General features: G+C 46.6%; 1 protein-coding gene across 8 annotated transcripts in view; it reads right to left on the bottom strand.

Annotated features, from left to right (window-relative positions):
• pde4dip (phosphodiesterase 4D interacting protein) overlaps positions 1 to 20,061 on the bottom strand; it is a 72,597-nt gene that overhangs the window by 14,959 nt on the left and 37,577 nt on the right. For 3 of the 8 annotated variants that reach the window (XM_031575359.2, XM_031575357.2, XM_031575360.2), the window contains exons 1-20: positions 12,731 to 14,825; positions 11,506 to 11,643; positions 11,013 to 11,132; positions 10,831 to 10,917; positions 10,448 to 10,627; positions 10,047 to 10,205; positions 9,837 to 9,950; positions 9,566 to 9,703; positions 9,177 to 9,356; positions 8,848 to 9,042; positions 8,455 to 8,733; positions 8,238 to 8,304; positions 5,693 to 5,823; positions 5,278 to 5,426; positions 4,581 to 4,815; positions 4,209 to 4,377; positions 3,422 to 3,541; positions 2,545 to 3,061; positions 1,099 to 1,334; positions 690 to 744 (exon numbers count right to left, since the gene is read on the bottom strand). In XM_031575359.2, coding sequence (XP_031431219.1) covers positions 690 to 744; positions 1,099 to 1,334; positions 2,545 to 3,061; positions 3,422 to 3,541; positions 4,209 to 4,377; positions 4,581 to 4,815; positions 5,278 to 5,426; positions 5,693 to 5,823; positions 8,238 to 8,304; positions 8,455 to 8,733; positions 8,848 to 9,042; positions 9,177 to 9,356; positions 9,566 to 9,703; positions 9,837 to 9,950; positions 10,047 to 10,205; positions 10,448 to 10,627; positions 10,831 to 10,917; positions 11,013 to 11,132; positions 11,506 to 11,643; positions 12,731 to 13,966 — 4,505 coding nt within the window. In that variant the 5' untranslated portion in view covers positions 13,967 to 14,825. Of the gene's footprint in view, positions 1 to 689; positions 745 to 1,098; positions 1,335 to 2,544; positions 3,062 to 3,421; positions 3,542 to 4,208; positions 4,378 to 4,580; positions 4,816 to 5,277; positions 5,427 to 5,692; positions 5,824 to 8,237; positions 8,305 to 8,454; positions 8,734 to 8,847; positions 9,043 to 9,176; positions 9,357 to 9,565; positions 9,704 to 9,836; positions 9,951 to 10,046; positions 10,206 to 10,447; positions 10,628 to 10,830; positions 10,918 to 11,012; positions 11,133 to 11,505; positions 11,644 to 12,730; positions 14,829 to 17,397; positions 17,452 to 18,415; positions 18,552 to 18,949; positions 19,105 to 19,437; positions 19,535 to 20,061 lie in introns of those variants that run through there. The other 5 variants (XM_031575362.2, XM_031575363.2, XM_031575358.2 and 2 more) reach the window with 4 other exon arrangements.

Raw genomic sequence — 20,061 nt, 5'->3', positions numbered from 1 at the left:
AATTATTTCTACTGCAGAAATAGAGAGGGAGAGACTTTTTGCTGTCAAATGATGAATACTTTCAGAAGTACAGTCCAGTACATTCAATCCACATGCTGTAAAATTCATGTATTTGCTGCTCATCACGCCTCAAAGAAGGAACTAAAAGGCTACACCTTTAAGGTATAACACAGAGGGTCTGACCAAGGCTTTATAGACAGAACAGATTGTCTGTGTGTGTGTGTGTGTGTGTGTGTGTGAGAGAGTGCGTGTGCCTATGTCTGTATGTGTGTATGCGTGTATGTGTGTGTGTACATGTCTCAATGTGACTAAATTAATGGTTTGCATTGATCAGCCTGGGGCAATCTGTCATGGTGATGGAAAGTTGGCTAGATCGATTTCCCCATTCAGCCAAAGAGGCACAACTGTAATCAACATACCAGCAGCTGCAGTTATGCAACAGACACACACACACAAATACACACACACACACAAACCATTTATCCACCTCAGCATACTGCTTTGTGCAGCGGTTTCTTAGGACCACCCAAGCAAGTCTCTATTTATCAGGAGAGAAAATCTCAGGATATCTTTACACAGTTGAAGTCATGAGCAAGAGTATGTGTGTGTGTGCGCGCGCTAATGTGTGTGTATGTGCGTGCACATGTGTGTGTTTGTGATAGTGTGTGTGTGTCTTAGGGAACACTCACCGTATTGCCAGTAGTTCGGTCTTGTCATTGTCATTAGGCAGGTCAGTGGGATCTCCTGTCAGAAAGAGAAACATTGCACACAGAATCACCTCAAGGCACAGTGAGAGGAAGAGTGAAGAGAGTTTTACTGCAGTTGCACATAATGCTGCAATGAAGTGACGAAATCCAAACTAAGTTGTGTGTGTGTGTGTGTGTATGTGTACATATATATATATATATATATATATATATATTTATATATATGTACACACACACACACATATACATATGTATCTGCATGTGTGTGTATGTGCATGTGTGTGTATGTGTACGTGTGTGCGTGTGCATGTGTGTGTGTGTGTATGTGTGTGAGTGTGTGTGTGTATGTGCATATGTGTGTGTGTATGTGTGTGTGTGTGTGAGCACTCACGTCCACTGATGGAGGAACTGAGGCGCAGGGCCAGGCTGCTGCTCTGGGAGAGCTGCTCCCTGAAGGTCTGGCCCATGTAGTAGTCCACGTCGTTGGCCCGCAGCAGCTCCTCGAAGGCCTTAGTGGTGTCGGCCAGGTGCTGCGTCAACAGCTGGCACACGCTGCTGCCCTCGCGAGTGCGCTGACGCAACACACACAACTCGCGAGCCTGCGCCTGGATCAGCGAGTCAAAACGCCTGTAGAGACAGAGACAAAAAGATGTCTTAATTGACTCGGACTAAGACACGCTACAGACAGGATACAAATGAGCTCATAAAAGATGTGTTGATTCACAGATGTATCAATAACGAAGGTTCAAATCATTAGTGATAGAAAATAATTCTCTAGTGTGCATGTACAGTATTTTTAAATATATGTTTAATCTTAAGTTTAACTGTGTACCTCAATTGCCCAAATTGCAATAATTTCAATAACAATTCAACATGTGAAAGTACTATTGTCTTTGTAGAAGAGGTGTATGTGTGTGTGAAGAGAAACAGGCAAGATGGAGAAGCTTGGGTGTATTCTGGCCCACACTGTGGGGAAAGCATTTCTTGCGTGATGCTGGGTTGATATTGGCAGCTAATCTATTTGACAGCCAGTATGTGTCACAGCAGGGTAATGCAATGAGCTACAAACACACACAGCGAAAGGGAATACACACACACACACACACACACACACAACCTCTCACCCTGCTGATTTTAAAATCATGTTGGCACATGACTCACTGGCATAACACTGGCAAAACATTCATAACTCCCCTGCTATGTGACACACACACACACACACACACTTCCACATAAAGGCATATATATGTAAATATGCCCACATGTAGGTTGGGACACACCCTCGCTCATCTTAATGACTACTAATCTTGCTGGAACATACTTCACTTGCTTGCACACATAGCACTTTTGCCTCCAGGAGACAGACACACACACACACACACACACACACACACACACACACACACACACACACACACACACACACACACACACACACACACACACACATGCACCCACAAACACCATCCGGTGTCCACATGAGGGTAACACCAGGACAGCCATGTGTCCATATGGCATTGCCACATTTTGCACAGGATGCACACACAAACAGGGATGAACAATCTCTCTCTCTCTTCAACACATATACTAAGTACAAAAAATACCACCTTCTACCATGTCTTGAGAATAAAAGCTTTGAAGGAGAGAGAGAGAGTGGCATGCAGTATGCATAGGTTTAAAACCAAAAGCTGTGTCCTCTGCATAATGTACTTTGAGTGTGTCTATGTGTGTCTCCGTGAGCATGTTTTTTACTGCTATTCCTGAAAACCTCACGGGTACAACACCCGTCATTGCCCTGTGCCCGCTTGATGCCCATCACTACCCTATTGATACCCACCCTGGAGAACTGACGGCTTTGCCAGCATCAACGTGAGCTTTGCTCTTCGGCCTCAGTTGCTCCTCCAGTGAGGACACGCGGCACACCAGGTCGCGCAGTTCCCGGTCGTGGCCCTGTTGCCCGGCCGGTGTGCCACCGGCATCCGATGACGACTGCCAGCCCTCGTCCTCGTCTGTCCCGCCGACGGCGAACGCCGACCAGCTGACCTTGCGCGGGGTCCCGGCTGGCGTGAGGTCGCGCAGACGTGCCTGCAGGCTGCGGATTACCGTCTGAGCGCGCTCCAGCTGCCCGCGCAGCTCCTCCACCAGCCGCTGCAGACGCCCCACGTCGCCCTCGCCTCTCCCACAATCCCTGGCGGTTGAGACCGACACTGAGGCTGTGGCGGAGGCTGAGGTTGGGGCAGAGATGGAGGCGGAGGCTGAGGCTGAGGCGGAGGCACCGCCGGACCACCAGAGGGAGGCCGAGGTAGTGCCGTCGAGCCGGGAGAGGGAGGTGCACATCTCCAGATCGTCGAACTCTACAGACGGAGAGCGAGAGAGTGTGAGAGTGTGAGAAAGAAAGTAATAGAGAGAATGATAGACACAGAGAGAAAGACAGCAGAGGGCGAGTGGACCAAAGTTGAAATGTAAAGGTAAGGAGTTGGTTTAGTGTACTTGGTGTGTGTACTGAGCAGTGAGAAGCTGAGGGTATGCAACAGCACTGGTTGTGTCGCCCTCTAATGGCATACTAGAGCAATACAGTTTATACATGATGTGGTTATTGCAGGGGCGAAGTATTTTTCACGTTGTTCACTACATTTAAGATACAGGGACAATGTAGGTGTGTGGAGGTTCATTTGTGTGTGTGTACCATATCTGTGTGTTTGTGTGTGTGTTACCTGGGCTGCTGGTGTCATCTCTCTCGGCCTCATTCTCACTGCGGCCACATGTCTCATAACCCAGATCTTGCAGATCCACCTGCACCTGCTTACTGTCCTGCTGCACCACCGCACTCTCAGCTGGGAAAGACACACACACACACACAGAGGAGGGAGAGGATGAGGTATGAGAGAGAAGGTCCACTGCAGTAGTGACATAGCTGAAAAGAACAACCTCCGCACTGGAGGCACATTGTGTCTGTATTCTTTTGTTGGAAACAGGTCATGGGATATGGTTTCAGGTTGCACATAGTGGACATCATATGCTCATACATCTATCTCTGTGACATCATATGCTCGTACATCTGTCTCTGTGACATCATATGCTCGTACATCTGTCTCTGTGACATCATATGCTCATACATCTGTCTCTGTGACAGGATACTTTTTCCTCTACACGGGAAACTGAAAACATGACATTTCAGACTCGTTGCTAGACTGAACCTTTCTGATAGTTAGAGGACAGAGTGTTCTCTTCATTTGAACCCATTCCCTAACCTTAGAATGTGCATTGCAGATAGTTGCTTACAACAGCTGCAGTGACAGCCAAGGTCATACCAGACACCGTAGAGCCTTCCTGGAATTACTTGATTATTACAAACCCATTTCATGTGGGACATTTTGGTTGGACTTTCCAGTATGGACTAGTCTCTCAGAGCTCTCTAATAGCTGTTCTAAATCAGAATGTGTGTGTGTGTGTGTGTGTGTGTGTGTGTGTGTGTGTGTGAGAGAGAGAGAGTAAACTCACTGAGGAGTTCTCTGTAGTCCTTGAGCTGCTCGGCCTGGGCCTGCACTGTGGCCTCCGACACCATGAGTCTCTCATGCAGGTCTTTGCTCTGCTGCTGCACCTGCTGCAGGTCGCTCCTCAGAGCCTCCTCCTCAGGGCTCTCAGGCACACACACATCCCACTCCTCAGTCTGTCAACACACACACACACACACAGAGATAACTTTAAAATAATCCAAGTTTTTCACCCAATCAAATTTTTTTATGGCAATACATTAAAGAGCATTTATATACATGGCACTGTAAAATTGGATTTTAATATGACTGTTACAATGCTCTGTAATTTTCCATACAACCATTAACTGTGCCTCCACTGAGTGACAGTGCCCCTTACCTGTACAGAGTGAGACAGCGGGGCCTTGAGGTCGAGAGACTGAGGGCGTGGGCGTGGGCAGGATATTTTGCCCTCTGTGGAGCGCAGCTGGGTCCCTGTGGTGGCACAGTGCTTGAGAAGGGATGGTGGGGTCTCTGAGGTCTTGTCCCCGTCGTCTGGCCTCTGCTCATCTGCTTGGCCGAGCAGAAGAGCTCTGAGCTGCTGGTTCTCTGCCTGCAAGCTGGACAGCGCTCTCCTGAGGGGGCAAATGTACAGGTACATTATGTATGTGAGTTTGCGTGTTTGCATGTGTGTGTGTGTGTGTGTGTGTGTGTGTGTGTGTGTGTGTGTGTGTGTGTGTGTGTGTGTGTGTGTGTGTGAGTGCGAGTGTTTGCATGTGTGTGCGTGTTTGCATGCGTGTGCGTGTGTGTGGGATTGTATCGGAGAACAAACATGCATGTTCATGAGTGTGCATGTGTCTTGTGTGTGTTCTTATTTGCACGTGGGAATGTGATTTAGATTGTGCTCATACAGAGTGATGTGTCTCTGCTTATATGTATCACATAGGTGTGTAATTACACCCAGGAGCATGTGTGTGTGTGCCTGTATTTGTGTTCATGTTCGCCGATTGTGTGTGAGCGTGTGTGTGTGTGTGTGAGTGTGTGTGTGCGTGTGTGTGTGTGTGTGTGTGTGTGTGAGTGTGTATGTGTGTGTGTACCTCATGTGAGAGAGAGAGGAGTATCCACTCTTCTCCAGCTGACTGCGTAGCTCCATCAGTTCTCTCTCCACCGCTCGCTTCTGCTCCACCAGCTGCTTCACCTCCTCCACTGCGGCATCCTGGGACAGCTGCAGTCCTCCACTGCCCTGCTGAAGAGACAGAGTGTGTCAAAGAGATTTGGGTGTGTGCGGTTTTGGATGTAGGTCAGATCTATGTGTAGTAAATGTGTACTGAGATGTACATGAAGATAAACTTGTCTTTAAAAAGTACATTAAGGATAGTACAGAACAACATACCGCAGCATCAAATGAATGTAGAGTATAGTATGTTTAGATCTGATATCTTTCTCTCTCTCTCTCTATCTCTCTCACACACACACACTCATACACTCACTCGTTCTTTATCGTGCACTCACCGGCATGGCAGCCAGGCTCTCTGCAGTTAGTCTTGAGTTCTCCTCTTCGTCGATGCTATAAGCAAACTCACTACCAAAGTCTTCCTCCTCCTCATCATCATAGTCCCCATCATCGAGCTCTGAGAAGAGTTCTGTAGGGCATATCAAATATCAAATATTTGTACAGTAACTCTCATCTTTCAGTGTCACTGTCTTCCTATCTTAGTCACACACACACACAAAATGCAAATCATTACCAGAAGAATCCAGGAAAACAAAAGACAAATATTCCATTCGATAAAATTCTGTTCTGTAATTCTGTTCCTGAGTCTAACGACTCCAGTTCAAACGGGCACTGCTCTATCTTTCTCTTCCGCACACATACAGGAAGAAGAAGCATAAACAAAGATCTGACACATTCCCAGAAGATGGCAGTTGTGATGCCCAGTACTTCTGCCAGATAACTCACTCACAGACAGGCAATAATAAACTAGACTTATGGAATTTATCCTAAGCCAAACCTTAACATATGGTAGAAATGTGTTACTTCCTAATTCATTTGGATAGTGATTAATTTCACAAGTTGTTTATTTATTTAGTTTGTTAGTTATTAGTTAGTTACACCAGTTATGTAAGGGCCATGATAACTGTTCTGCTAATGAATTCTAACGGCCATTATTCCTAACAGCAAATGCACAGTGGGTGGTCTAGTGTTTACTGTGCCTACTGGGTTGAGGTGGTCAGCTGAGGCATATGTGTATGTGTGTGTGTGTGTGTGTGTATGTGTGTGTGTGTGTGTGTGTGTGTGTGTGTATATGTGTGTGTTTGTGTGGGTTAATACTTCCCATGGCTGTTTGTTACAGCAAGGGCACTGAAATATACTGCAGATACCCCCCTTCCTATCCCACACCTGGATAAAGGCTTATGGTGAGCGTGGGGGAAGTGGCTTGCTTTAAAGCAGACTGTGTCACCTTGACAACATCTATGACAGTGTAATAGGGGTGAAAGGATTCATCTGTGCAGGACTCTTAATACCTCATCATTCCACTGGGACATGAGGATGTGTGGGAAACAGCCAACCAGCAGCTGGGACACTCAACCTTTGGTAAACCAGTTTGATCTGGTTTTTGATCTGACCAGTTTGTTACAGCCTATTGTTTAGTGATGTATAATTGCTCAATCAGACTTGTCTTTAGTCTGGTCTGATTACATGTGTAGATTTGGATATGAGGATATGTAGTGTGCGCACCTTAAGGGCAATTGTGTGAATATGTACACTGTGCATATGTGGATATCTTCCTATGCAGGTGATGGTGAGGGAGGGCAGTCTGTGCTGGCATCAGTGTGATTGTGACATAAATAGGAGGTGTGGTAGCCAGCACCCCCTCCATCCCTGCCTTTCTGTCTGCAGGACCGGTCAGCGTGTGGCACAGCAGAGGATCAACTATTCCCTCTTTATGATGGACACTGGAGCAGTTTCAACACCTTGCTCGAAATTGTACATAGGAGATAAACTGACTCCAAATCAGTTGTGATAGCCGAGTTATGGCAACGAGAATAGATTAGAAATATATATATATATATATATATATATACAGTATATATATAAAGAGAGTCTAGGTTCATAGGCTACAGTATGTTTTGAGAGAGTGTGTGAGTCAGTGGACAGGAACATATTTAGAGCAATGGTAGTACAGAGGCGCCACCAGGTGGATATGGAGTACTCTGATTTTTAACACCCAGTTTCTTCCCCCATGGGAGTCTTTGCCCGAGTCAGGGCGTCTTACAGTGGTGCTTATTTTAGGGTTAAAGAGCACAGACACACACTCAGTTTTACACACGAGTTCTTTTGTTGTACAAAAGCACAGTCATTTGGACAACAGTAGGCATGAGTGAATAAGGCTGAGGCACTGATTCATTCGGCCCATGCAAGAGCACGCAAACAAATACATTAATAAGGCAGGCAGTGGTCCCTTGAATGCTGATGTGCCTACTGTACAGTCAGCCAACATTTATGTAGTTATTATGATTATCTGAAAACTGGCAATGTAAATAATCTGCTACGTACACCATGATAACAGGACATAATTAAAATCAGCTAAGATAATAATAATTAATTAATTGATCAATCACAAGAAGTGCTTTGCGTTTCAACACATAAATAAAACATTAATCTACTTCTGATGCACTTTGCTAAGCTAAGCAAGGGTAACTTAAGGTTACAGTGTAAACAAACACAACAATTTCATGTCTCAAAATCAGTACACAGACAAGACGGGTACTACTGAGGATTGCACAAAAAATAAGAGCATACATGTCCTCCCAAACATGAGTCTTTGTTAGTGGGACCCTAAAGCAGGCCAGTGTTACATAGATCATACAGAAGGCAAAGGCTTAGATGACTTAGATGAATAATTGTATACAAACATTATATACACCATTCATAAACCACTTGTAGGTGTGAGGTGTTTAACCAAATGATTATTTTCCCATTTGCTGTGTCTCGGAAAAGAATATCACCCCCTGCTGCTCAAAAGACCACACTACACATGCTTCCAATGCCCACCTGCAAACTCAGCCTGGGATTGGCTGGTCTGCTCCGTTTCCATGGCAGCACCCTGGTGGTCAAGATCCTATCAGAGAGAAAGTAATGTATTACAACAAATTATTTCAATCAAGCCAAACCACATATGTAGGAATACAGAAAGAAATACAAGGAAGAACATAAACACACACATGTATGGAGATATGCACCCACAAACAGACACACAATTAGATCAGACCTTGAATTGGGCTTGTGCTTGGGCCTCCATCATTGAAGCCTGGGCATGGAGTTGGTTCTGTTGCCCCGCGAGACTGGCTCTGAGGGCGGACAGCTCCTGCTGAGCCTCCCTTTCTCGGTGCAGAGTCAATCTCAGCTCCTCCTGAAGAGCCTGTGTGTCTGTGTGAGCAGCTGCATCTGCGATGTTTTCCTTTGTCTGCTCACACACTAGCTGCCTGCGCAGCTCCTGCACACGAGCCGTCTGCTCACACATCACCACGCCAACACGTCCAGCTGCATCCTACGAATTGGAGTTTATTACAACAAAGTGGGTTAGAATGAAGAATGATGTGGCATGTTCAAAGAAGTTTTCATGGGGGAAGGTAGTTTGTGTATCTGGTCTGAGGTCTGGTACCTGGATGTACTGGTCCCTGCTGCTGATGGTGTTGATCAGGTCCTGGACCTGTGCCTGGTGCTCCTGTGCCTGATGGCTGCGGTCTCGCAGCAGGTCCTGGATTAGCTTCTCCTTCAGAGACAAGCGGGTCTTCAGCTCTTCCACCATAGCAGCCGGGCTCACGCACAGCTTGCTGAGCAGATTGGAGGTCAAGGTCTGGCATGGGTGCACACACACACACACACAAGAAAGTTCAATACCATCCAAAATACAATAGCACATCTTAACAATGAGAACAAAAAGACTGAAGACTGAAGACAGACAGCGTTTGTGTGAGTGTGTTTTTGTACCTCATTCTCCTTGGCGTGTGTGTGCAGGGAGCTCTGTAGCTGACTAATGAGCGTGTCTCTCTCTCGCAGGCCGAGTGTGTGTCGCTCCCCAGAGTCCTGGTGCACACACTGAGCATTCCGCAACGCCTCACACACCTGCTCCAGCTCCAGGCCTTTCCCACGCAGCAGTGCCTCGAGACTCTACGCACACACATGGGCAAACATACACACATTTTTGCTATGGTGCATGCACTTTGATCTCAGAGTTTGTGTGTATGAGCAACAACATCTATGTCAGTGTTGTCTGCATGTGATTGTGTGAGAATATGTGTGTATGTGTGTGTGTGTGTGTGTGTGTGTGTGTGTGTGTGTGTGTGTGTGTGTGTGTGTGTGTGTGTGTGTGTACGTACGGTGATGGTCTCCTCATTGTTGGCACACACACAGAGTAGCTTTTCCAGGTCCCTCTCCTTCTCCCTGAGCTGCAGTAGCAGCTTACGCACCTCCAGCTCCCTCTGCTCCACGGACACAAACTTCTCGTCCACCGCACGCTGCACGTGTGTGTGTGTGTGTGTGTAAGAGAAAAACAACCAAGAAGGAAACAGAGAAATGAAAATCAAAAAGAGGACAGGAGACATCAGTGCTCCAGTATTGTATTGTGTATGTATATGTGTGTGTGTGTACCTCCAGGGCACGGTCTCTCTCCTGGATGCGTTGCTTAAGTTTGGTGATCACACAGTCACGACTCCTCTCCCCAGAGCCTCTCTGTCCAGCACTGTCCAACAGATCGCTGTAGTCCTGTGTGTTCAGGTGTAAAATGAATACATACAGCGTATCTATATGTAAAATATGTACATGTATTCATGTGTGTGTGTGTGTGTGTGTGTGACTAACCTCCAGCAGCTTCTCCTTGTTCTGCAGCAAGTTCCTCAGCTGTCTGATGGTCTTCTCTCTCTCCTCCACCTCTGTCCCTCTTCCTCCCTCCTTCTCTCTCATCTCCTCCTCCAACTGCTGGAGCTCACTGCGAGCCTTCTGAAGTGCACTGAGCAGATCCTGATGAAAACAGTGAGAGAGAGAGAGAGAGAGAGAGAGAGAGAGAGCACATTACACACACACACTAAAAAGCTCATGTACATAAACACACGTTCACACACCCCACCAGATGCACACACTATGCACACTTTCAAACTCTACACTATACTACAATGGACGTGCACACATTGCACTCTCTATCTCTGTTGATACACACACACACACACACACACACACACACAAACACACCCACACAAGCATACCAGGTTATGTGTCTCGGTCTCCTGCCGGTGTTTGAGTGCCCTCTGCAGGTCGTCATGGAGACGCTGATTGGCGCGGGTGAGGTCCTCCTCCTGTCGGAGGATGTGGCTTTGTGTCCGCTGGCATTCCTGCAGCTCCAGCTGGGTGGAGAAAAGAGTGGCCTCCACCGCCAACGCATCACCCTACACACACACAAGCACCACACACAGACACACAAGAGGTTTTTAAATGTAAAGTGTGTAATGCCTTCAGTGAGTCAGAGTTTGTCTAAGCCCTACATTTCTTAAATCACTCACACAGTTCATATTAATTGAGCTATGTCTGTTTTAGTGTGTGTGTGTGTGTGTGTGTGTGTGTGTGTGTGTGTGTGTGTGTGTGGTCTGACCTTTGTGCGTTGCTGCTTGTGGCACTTAGATTTCAGTGACAGTAGCATCTCCTTCTGTTCCTTGTTCACTCTTTGCAGATCTGACACCTAAGGATGGCACACAGATATGCATTGTAAAATACCAGCCGATAATTACTGTTATATGTTGACGCTCCGTCCCACTCCACCGTCCCCCTGCTCACCTGAGCCCGTGTGGTGGAGAGGGAGTCGGAGAGGGTGCCGATGGTGCTCTCCTGCCCCTGAGCCACCTCTCTCACCGCACGGAGCTCGATCTCCATCTCAGCAAGCCTCCTCTGTAGTTTCTGGAACAGACACACACGAAAAATAGGTTAGGACGACGAAGACAATACTGACAGAAGTCCAGATGCCTCCTGGTCAGTCTCCATGACACCTGTTCATAACACTCAGGTGTCTCCCACAGTCTTTTTCTCGTGCATCAAAATTCTAAATACTTTGTTTCTACCTACTACTGTGTTTAGATTAGTTTATTTGATTGTGTTCTGCTGCAAGATGTTGTGATTTTATCACAGGTCAACGCCACTGTTCTAATGCTTTCTAGGTTTAAGGTGCGGTTATAGCATATTCTGAAAAATGTAAGCTGTTCTGGGTGCTGTGGGTTCCACGTGTTTGTGTTTGTGGGTGTGGGGGGGGGGGGGGGGGGGTCGCGAGCAGCACCTTGTTATTGGCCTCGCTCTCTCTGATGTTGGCCTGTAGGGAGCACACCTGCTGCTGGGCCTTCTGCAGCTCACACACACACTGCCCTGCTGCACGCTCATAGTCGCCCAGCTGTGTCTGCTGCTCCGTGATCAGCTTCTGTAACACACACACACAGAAAAAAATGGATTAAGATTGGGCTTAATACAAGAATGGCTTAGAAACAGTTTGTGCAGTGGTGGGGGAGGCACGCATGTATGTTCCTGAGGAAGTGTATATTTTCCAGGGCGCACACACAGCTAATTTCCTCTTGTTTTCACAATACACAAATAGGCACACACAAATGACCACGCCTTCAAGGTCTATGTCCAGAAATGATGCAATGAAAACAGCCCTCTACATCAGAGTACCAATACCAGTGTTTGCCATGTCAGCGTTTCAACAGGAGGTAATATCTATTGACACGTTTGTGTGTGTGTGTGTGTGTGTGATACAAGAGCGTAATTAGCGTGAGTAATTAGTGTGAGTGTGAGAGATGGAGCTGGGGCAGGATTAATGAATCTCTCCTGAACTGACTGAACTGCAGCTGAAGACGGAAAGATTAACCGTCTAATCCACACCCACTTGCTGAGACAGATGTATCAAGCAGAAGAGAGTAGAGAAGAGGGAATGAAAAGAGAGAACAGAGACAAGAGGAGAAAAAGAAAGAGGAGCAGACACCCCTTTGGCCCCTTGTGTGTCTCTTTGTCTTCCTGCTGTTCCACCTTCTTATCAAACCAGAAAACGTCTGGCTCTAGTGGTGTGTGTGTGTGCTTCACTGCTCTATCAAGAGGCTCTTTCTCTCTGATGCCTCAGCTTAACCACTTCAACATGCCCTCTCTGACACACAGCGATAGCCAGCCTCATCTGTAGCCATGGAAACATGCCCTTTATTTACATAAGAAACAACTCCGTCTCCTTTGGGTAGAATGAGGAAGGAAGTCCTGTTGCCAGGGACAACAGTTGCTGTGTTGCTAAGAGTGGGATGTGAGCAGAAGGGTATCCAGTATAAGATGTGCTGACTGAGGTCATCTGGGACATGACTCGCAGTGTATAATTACATCTTCAATAAATGACTGGGTAAGAATGGAGAGAGAATGGAAGGACAGGGAATGAAAGAGCACACGTGAAATGGCCTAAAAAGAAATGCAAAATGGGACACATGAGAAGACAGATGCCACAAATCCACATGAAAGGTCTGTGATACCTCCTGGACGTGTAAAGGCCTGCAGGATGTGAACTCATCCAGCCAAAGCTCATCCATCTCAGCCAGTTCATGCTGCAGCTCCCCCTGTCTGCTGCTGGTGCACCTTCCCTCTAGAAGCAGTAGAGGGGAAAGAGGACAGTCTGCAGCCCCACTGTAGGGTGACCCAAATTTGACCCTAACAGGCAGACGGCTGCCTCTTCGGGTCTGAACGGGCCGGTACTGGAGACTCCGTGCCAGAGACAGAGCCAGCTCCAATCCAGACGCATACATGCCACCAGAGTCGAGTCCAGACACACACGCACCACCTGTGTCCGGTTCAGGCACGCAGGCCGTCATCTCCTGTGGCGAGTTGGACCTTTCCACTCCGACCACCTCCTCCTCTGGTCTACCCTCTGGAGGCTGAGTAGACCGGTCCGTAGTTGGCCCTCCTTCTTGAGGGAGTGTCTCAAGTGACTCCACAGACGTGGCTGGACTCGGGCTCATCCTCTCTGCTCCCCCACCCTGCTCTTCTCCCTCGTTCACGGGCAGGGGAGACGGTTCAGGCTGGGGTGCCTCTTCTGCACTACCTGAGCATCGAGTGGGCGGGCCACAGGAAGTGCTGCGTAACCTCCGGGGCAGCTTGCACACCGCCTCATAGTCCGAGTCCGCCACACGGAGGGTAGCACAACCACGGCACTTCCTGGAGTGAGGATGATGAGGATGATGGTGGTGCTGCTGCGTGTGCAAAGACTGCTGGGAGTTGTAGTCCAGCGTACTTTCCTGTTCAGCCCAAGACTCAAACACAGAAAAGGTGAGATCCTCCTGAAGGAGGGCGCCATAGCTTATGTCGCTCAGGGTAGAGATGTCCATTATGCCTCCTCCATCTCCCAACGCCTCAGTTTTCACCCCACTGTCAGCACTAGGATCCTCCACTGAGGTGTTGTTTTTCCAGTACAAAGCACCAACACCCTGTCGCAAACGTTCTTTCTCCAGCAGAAGTTTCTGCATCCGTTCAATGGACAGTGCCTCCACTCGGGCGATCACTGTGTCGAAGCGGTACATGCGTTCCAGCACAAAGGCACACTTTCCACAGGCAAACTCGCCACGGCCATCCCGTGTCACCTCTTGACACAGAGCATGTGACAGCAGTGTCTGCAGACTGAGTTTGGCCGCTGGATGAAAGATCCATCGCCGATGGTTACCACACAGCTCCCGTGCACAAATCCGGCATGAATCTTTAAGCTTGGAGTCCAACATGTCTGCCCTGATGATGATGTCAATCAAACGTTATTATAAAGGCTGCCAAAGAGATGTCACCCAACTCGAACTATAAGGTGTCTCATACAATCCTGAAGGTGACTATTTATTTAATGACAGCCCTCCAGGAGTTAAATTGTCAGTTTACGTTGAAGCCCACAGGTGGAGAGAGCCGAAATGCGTCTTCCTTGTAGTGGCAGGCCTGCTATTGATACAAGAGTAAACCAAAGCAGATTCTTCTGAGAAGCATCCTGCGTGCTATCTCTATCGGATGCAACGACAACGGAGTTACGGAGGACAATGACGCCTTTGAGAAATCAAACAAACAACGGTTAACCCGTCCTCTTAGCAAAATAAATCACGCCTCTCCCTCTTCGCCTCTGCCTGCCAGCCCTGACTCTGAACGCCAGACGCAGTCATAGCAGGTTCGCAAAAGACATCGTGTCCATCTTCGTTCCAACAACACGGAAGGTCGTTTCGCAACCGTAACTTCTTATTTTGACAACGCTGTCGAGTTCTGTTAACCGGAAAAGGCTGCTCTGGCTGGGAAAGAGCGATGTCACAAGGCTGCCCGTGTATCTCTCTGAACAGCGAGATGTGGCATAGTCCGAGAGAGAAAAGCGGCAATAGGAATGTACCACTTACCACTGAGGGGAGACGGTGTTGCCTTTTCTTTTTTTTTTATCCTCGTCTCAGTCTATTTTCAAATACATGGAATATTGCACACGAAATAAGACATAGCCTACTTGATAAAGTTACATTACAGCTCGAATTTGTATTCCATCCGATAACTGTATGCGTCGGCTAAATACTTAACCCCCCTAGATCGCTGCTTTACCGTGACCAGGCATTCCTGTCATATTACAGCACAAGCGCAAATGAGGTATGCTGGTTGTTTCTGATGGCTGGGAGAACATCGTTTTGTCTGTCGCCATCAAGCAGAAGTGAAACATGGCCCTAACTTCTGATAATCATTGATCCCTCAACACTGGCCGTGTTTCGCCGTCTAGTCTGCGTCGTGTGAATAACACCTTGAATAACAAGGTCCGTGGCTGCATCGGCAAGTTTGATTCAAACATTTTTTTTTACTGAATATTGCAGTTCTGAATAACAAGCAACGCAATCTGCACACAACACAATTAGTCTCTATCTCCTTCCACACCACACACCACACACCATCCCTCCCCTCTCACCCCTTCATCCATCTTTCTCCCACCCTCTTCCATTGTTTGTCTCCCAACCTCCCATGGGAATGTCCCTATATACAAAACGCCCCCCCCCCTTATTACTAGACTAATGAAGGAGTATATGCAGCAGGTCACACAAACCACACAAACACTCCAAATGTGAAAACTCTCTCTCACACACACACATTCTCTCTCTCTCTTTCTCTCTCCAAAAGTGTGCCTGTCGATTGCTTATTGTAACCATACCTGGTTAATATAAAAAAGAATATAAAGGCCTCATTGTTAGAGAAAAGAGGGAGGTCATGGTTTCTGGTACATGCATAGATCTTTGCTGAGTGGTTTATCATTCCAAAGTGAGCACCATTAACTCATTCTCTGTTGATAACCAAATGGAAAGCTTTACATTAGCACCAGTTCATCTTGGAACTCATAGCAAACCTCTCTCAGGCTAGTAAAACAAACACCTGAGCCACCCACTCTCCTCTAGCTTTTCCACACAGAGACGTAAGGGCTGAGTTTTCAAAAACATGCGTTTTCAGGCCCCGAAAACGCCGTTGTGTGGACACAAGGTCAAAGCTTTTTTTCCCCACAAGTTTTGTATTTGCGAAAACTCCAAAAAAGTTTTCACTGTTGTGAATGGGGGTGTGCATGGGAGAGGGATGTCGTGTGTGTGTGTGTGTGTGTGTGTGTGTGTGTGTGTGTGTGTGTGTGTGTGTGTGTGTGTGTGTGTGTGTGTCTGTGTCTGTGTCTGTGTCTGTGTCTGTGTGTGTGTGTGTGTGTGTGTGTGTGTGGCATGGACATTTGGGAGGACGGCTCACACTCTGAGTACAGATTAGTCACCAAGGGGGCCAACACTAATGAGACAGCACACTATAACAGATCTCCTTAAAAAGCCTCACAATCAAAAAGCCATCCATCCTAATCAACACACATGCATATACTCCCAGCACACACACACACACACACACTTCTGTTATGACCTCCCTTGTGTAATCTCTGTCCGTCTTTCTTTGGGCTTTTTTCACATGTTGTCATAATGGGGTCATATTTCCTGTAATAACCATGTGTGTCTGAATCTGATGTTCTAAAATAGTGGGAGTTTGCAATCTGGTGCAGAATATAACACATCTAAGTCTATACAGCTTGATGTCATCATCTCTGTTGTGTGGCAGAAAGAAAGAGTGTGTGTGTGTGTGCATGTGTACTATGACTCAAGTGGAGAGAATGAGACACAAATAAACAGGAAGGGAGAAATGACGGTGAGAGTGAAGACTGTAGGAACTGGTGAGTGGTGAACACACCCACCCAAGCTTTTCTCTGTCTCTGTGGCAAGTGTTATGTATACTATAGGAGTCCCCAAGGACATTTTGACATTATGACACTGGAATCTTTTTCACAGTATCTTTTTCATGGTATATATATCGCATGAATTGTGGATGTGATGAAAAGGTCCAGCTCTTCACTGCTGCTGCTACTACATAATTGATGCAGAGAAGTTTATTTGGGAGTTTAAATGGACTGTTTCTGACTTCCATTGTATTTTTCTTTTTTTTTCCATTCCCACAGCCTCCTGCTCTCTGAGACACTCTGTGTATGTGTGTGTGTGTGTGTGTGTGTGTGTGTGTGTGTGTGTGTGTGTGTATGTGTGTGTGTGTGTGTGTGTGTGTGTGTGTGTCAGACCGCCTCCTGTTACTTCATGCCAGGGTGTAATGTAATTCCAGTAGGGGGCGTACTCTCCCCTCACATCAATAAGTCCCTCAGAGAGAGGTACAGTATGAGCTCCAGCCACTCTGTCCCTCACTACACTATAACAGCGTTTTTTCCCCCTGAACCAAAGCAACCATAACTCAAAGGAAAAACAACTCCTCAACTCATAAAAAGCAGCATAAAGTCACAAATCCAAAGTCCTTAACTCATAGAAAGAAGCATTAACTACACAAATCCACAAAGTCATAGTGTATGATGAGTGGCGTGCCTGAAATCAGCTGACTGAGATTTGTCTGGGTGGAAATAAGCCTCAAAAGAATGGCTAAGTGTATGAGACAGTAGAGGTGTGAGTAGAGAATTTCCCAGTCTGAGGTATTTAAAACCCAGCCTTACTGAGCACCCAAATCTGCATTAGGTAGCAGCACAGGGCAAGAAAACACACCTTATTTGACTATGGTAAACCAAGCATGTCACTGTTGAGTGGGAGAAGAATTGTGTTTCATGTGGTAGGACAGATGCCAGAAAAGCGCCACCTACCTGCATCTCACGTTCAGTACGGCTGTGGTCTCCGCTGTGGTTCATCAGTTGAAACTGAGGAAACAGCAATTAGGCATGATTATTAATCTATGTGCATTTGTGTTGTGTGCAAATATAAGCTACAGATCTGATTCTACAAAACTGTGTCTCGATCCAGAAGAGTATGAGCGAGTCTTTATTATGTAGCATATTCCTAGTTCATATTGTTTCATATAAAACATTCAGTAATAGTGGATGTTATGTGTGTGTCTGTGTGTATGTAATGTACAGTGCTTGCTGCAGTATGGGTGCTGTGTGTTTGACCAGTGTGTGTGATCTAAGTTTGAGTGAGCTACTGCACTGTGTGTGCCCTCTGTTTGGTGGGAATGGGGGGCCCTTCAGGCAAACGTGACAGCGCCATGAAGACCGCTGACCCAGATTCTTCTCCTCTATCTGTGTTTATAAATACGAGCGGCTCTCTAACCTACTCTTTCAGCCGGGTATCGTGCCGTCTCCCCTGGAAACCAGAGCCAGGACCCACATAGAGCCTGGCCAGTATCCAGGGGGGGGGGGTATTCAGATAGATATCCAATAGCCAAGTCAGATAGATATCCAAACCCCTCATCTTATAAATCGCGGAATATAATGTCAGCCTGGACCATGTGTGTGTGTGTTTGTGTGTGTGTGTGTGTGTGCACTTGTGATCACTGACACACTGTACACTGTGCGCTACATTTAGGGAATGCTGTTCTTAATTGTCCACTGTACAGCACTTAGCAATTTGAGATTAATTGAAGACTCAATTCAATTAACATGGACATGGACAACTGGTCCAGAGAATATACACAGAGAAACATACAGGATATGAGAGCATTTGAGGATACAAGGATGACCATGACACCTTATATTATGATCTCGTATGGAGATCAAAGGTAATGCATATTCACGACACAGGTCTGTGCTGGTTTGAAAAAGTATTTTCCAGTATTATTTAAAACTGAAAAGATAAGGGATTTCACATGGATGAATGAGTGTGTACCTGGGCATCCCCCTCTCTCTGCTGCAGAGCGGAGGAGAGCTCCTGCACTCGTTCACTAAGAGCATACTTCTCCTCCGACACAACCCTGAGCTGAATTTCAGTGCTGCTTACGCAACTCCTCAACTCCTCTATCAGCCTAGGAGAGAGAGAGAGAGAGAGATTGAGACAGAGAGAGAGAAATACAGGGAGAGAGAGAGATCGAGACAGAGAGAGATAAATACACAGAGAGAGAGAGAGAGAAAAATACAGGGAGAGAGAGAGAGAGAAATACAAAAAATAGGTGAGTATGAGAGAGAGATTATAATGCAGACAGATGGGGAGGCACACAGGCGGAGAGAATGTTATTTCAAGCCCAGGTCTGTGCAGGAAAATGTTACATGAGAGGCTGAGTGGTGAGAATGTTGGCAGGTTCTCATGAACTAAATGTCAAAGGCCTGACAGTGCTGTCCAAACTCATACAGGTCTCTAGTGTGAAGGACATTCATAGTTCATGAGAGAGGGAGAGTGTGTGTGTGTGTGTGTGTGTGTCCTCACCTGTCCTTCTCTGCCAGAGCCTTCAATGTTGTGGCGTTCTCTCTCTCTTCCTCCTCTCTCTCCATCATCTTTCTATCCAGGGTCTGAGCACGCACTGACTCATTCTCCAGCTCAGAAGCCATCTTCTGAGCCTCAGCACGGGCTACCCTGGCTTCCTGATAGGTAAAACACACACACACACACACAGGGACACACAAGGATACATATATCTTTAAGCAGTTTGAGCTGCATTGTTTTGTATGAAAGGTGCTAAACAAATAAAGTTTATTATTATTATTATTATTATTATTATTATTATATAGGCAGTATACTGTATTTATATTTACTATTTGAATATATGCATTCCCAGAGCACACCTGGGGACCACAGTGTGTGTGTGTGTGTGTGTGTGTGTGTCTGTGTGTGTGTGTGTGTGTGTGTGTGTGTGTGTGTGTGTGTGTGTGTGTGTGTGTGTGTGTGTGTGTGTGTGTGTGTGTGTGTGTGTGTACCTCTTGCAGGATTTGCACTTTGGTCTCCAGCACCTCCTGCAGGTGTTTGATCTCCACCTCCGCCTCATTGTCATTGGTCAAGTTCTCCGCTGTCACCCTAAGAAAAGGCCTGTGATTAGGCACAGTTTGCTGGATCAGAGTACAGCCACATGATCTAACACTTTTGCTGGGAGGCTGTTTGAATTGAGCTACTTTCTACTTCCACTCTAATAATCAAATCACCTGAAATGTAATTGCAAACAATACCAAAAGAAACATTGAAAAGGGGAAAAAGCTCCATTAAGTTACCTTAGTATGTTTTTTTCTGTTTTATAAAGAGTACATGCTCGTGTAACTGATAAAACGGTTATCTCTAGCCTTCCATAGCTCAGTTAGGTTGGCTTAGTATGGTTTGCCGCCCCATTTGTGTTGAAACAGTTAAAGAATTCTGTTGTTCCCGGGGGACTGAGTGGCCATCAAATAGCAATTGAGAGCGAAGAGCAGACTGATGCATCATTATGGCAGACACTGGAGTTGCTACAGACCAAACATCAACTATAGGAACTGACCAAGAGGACTTGAAGGAAAGCATTATGATATAAACTTGGATCTGGATGATTTGAGAGGGTGTGCGGGCACACTAGC

Source organism: Clupea harengus, chromosome 10, assembly GCF_900700415.2.
Source record: "Clupea harengus chromosome 10, Ch_v2.0.2, whole genome shotgun sequence".
NCBI classification, from domain to species: domain Eukaryota; kingdom Metazoa; phylum Chordata; class Actinopteri; order Clupeiformes; family Clupeidae; genus Clupea; species Clupea harengus.
Note: the sequence above shows the minus strand (reverse complement) of the source record. Positions and strands in the feature narration are given on the sequence as shown.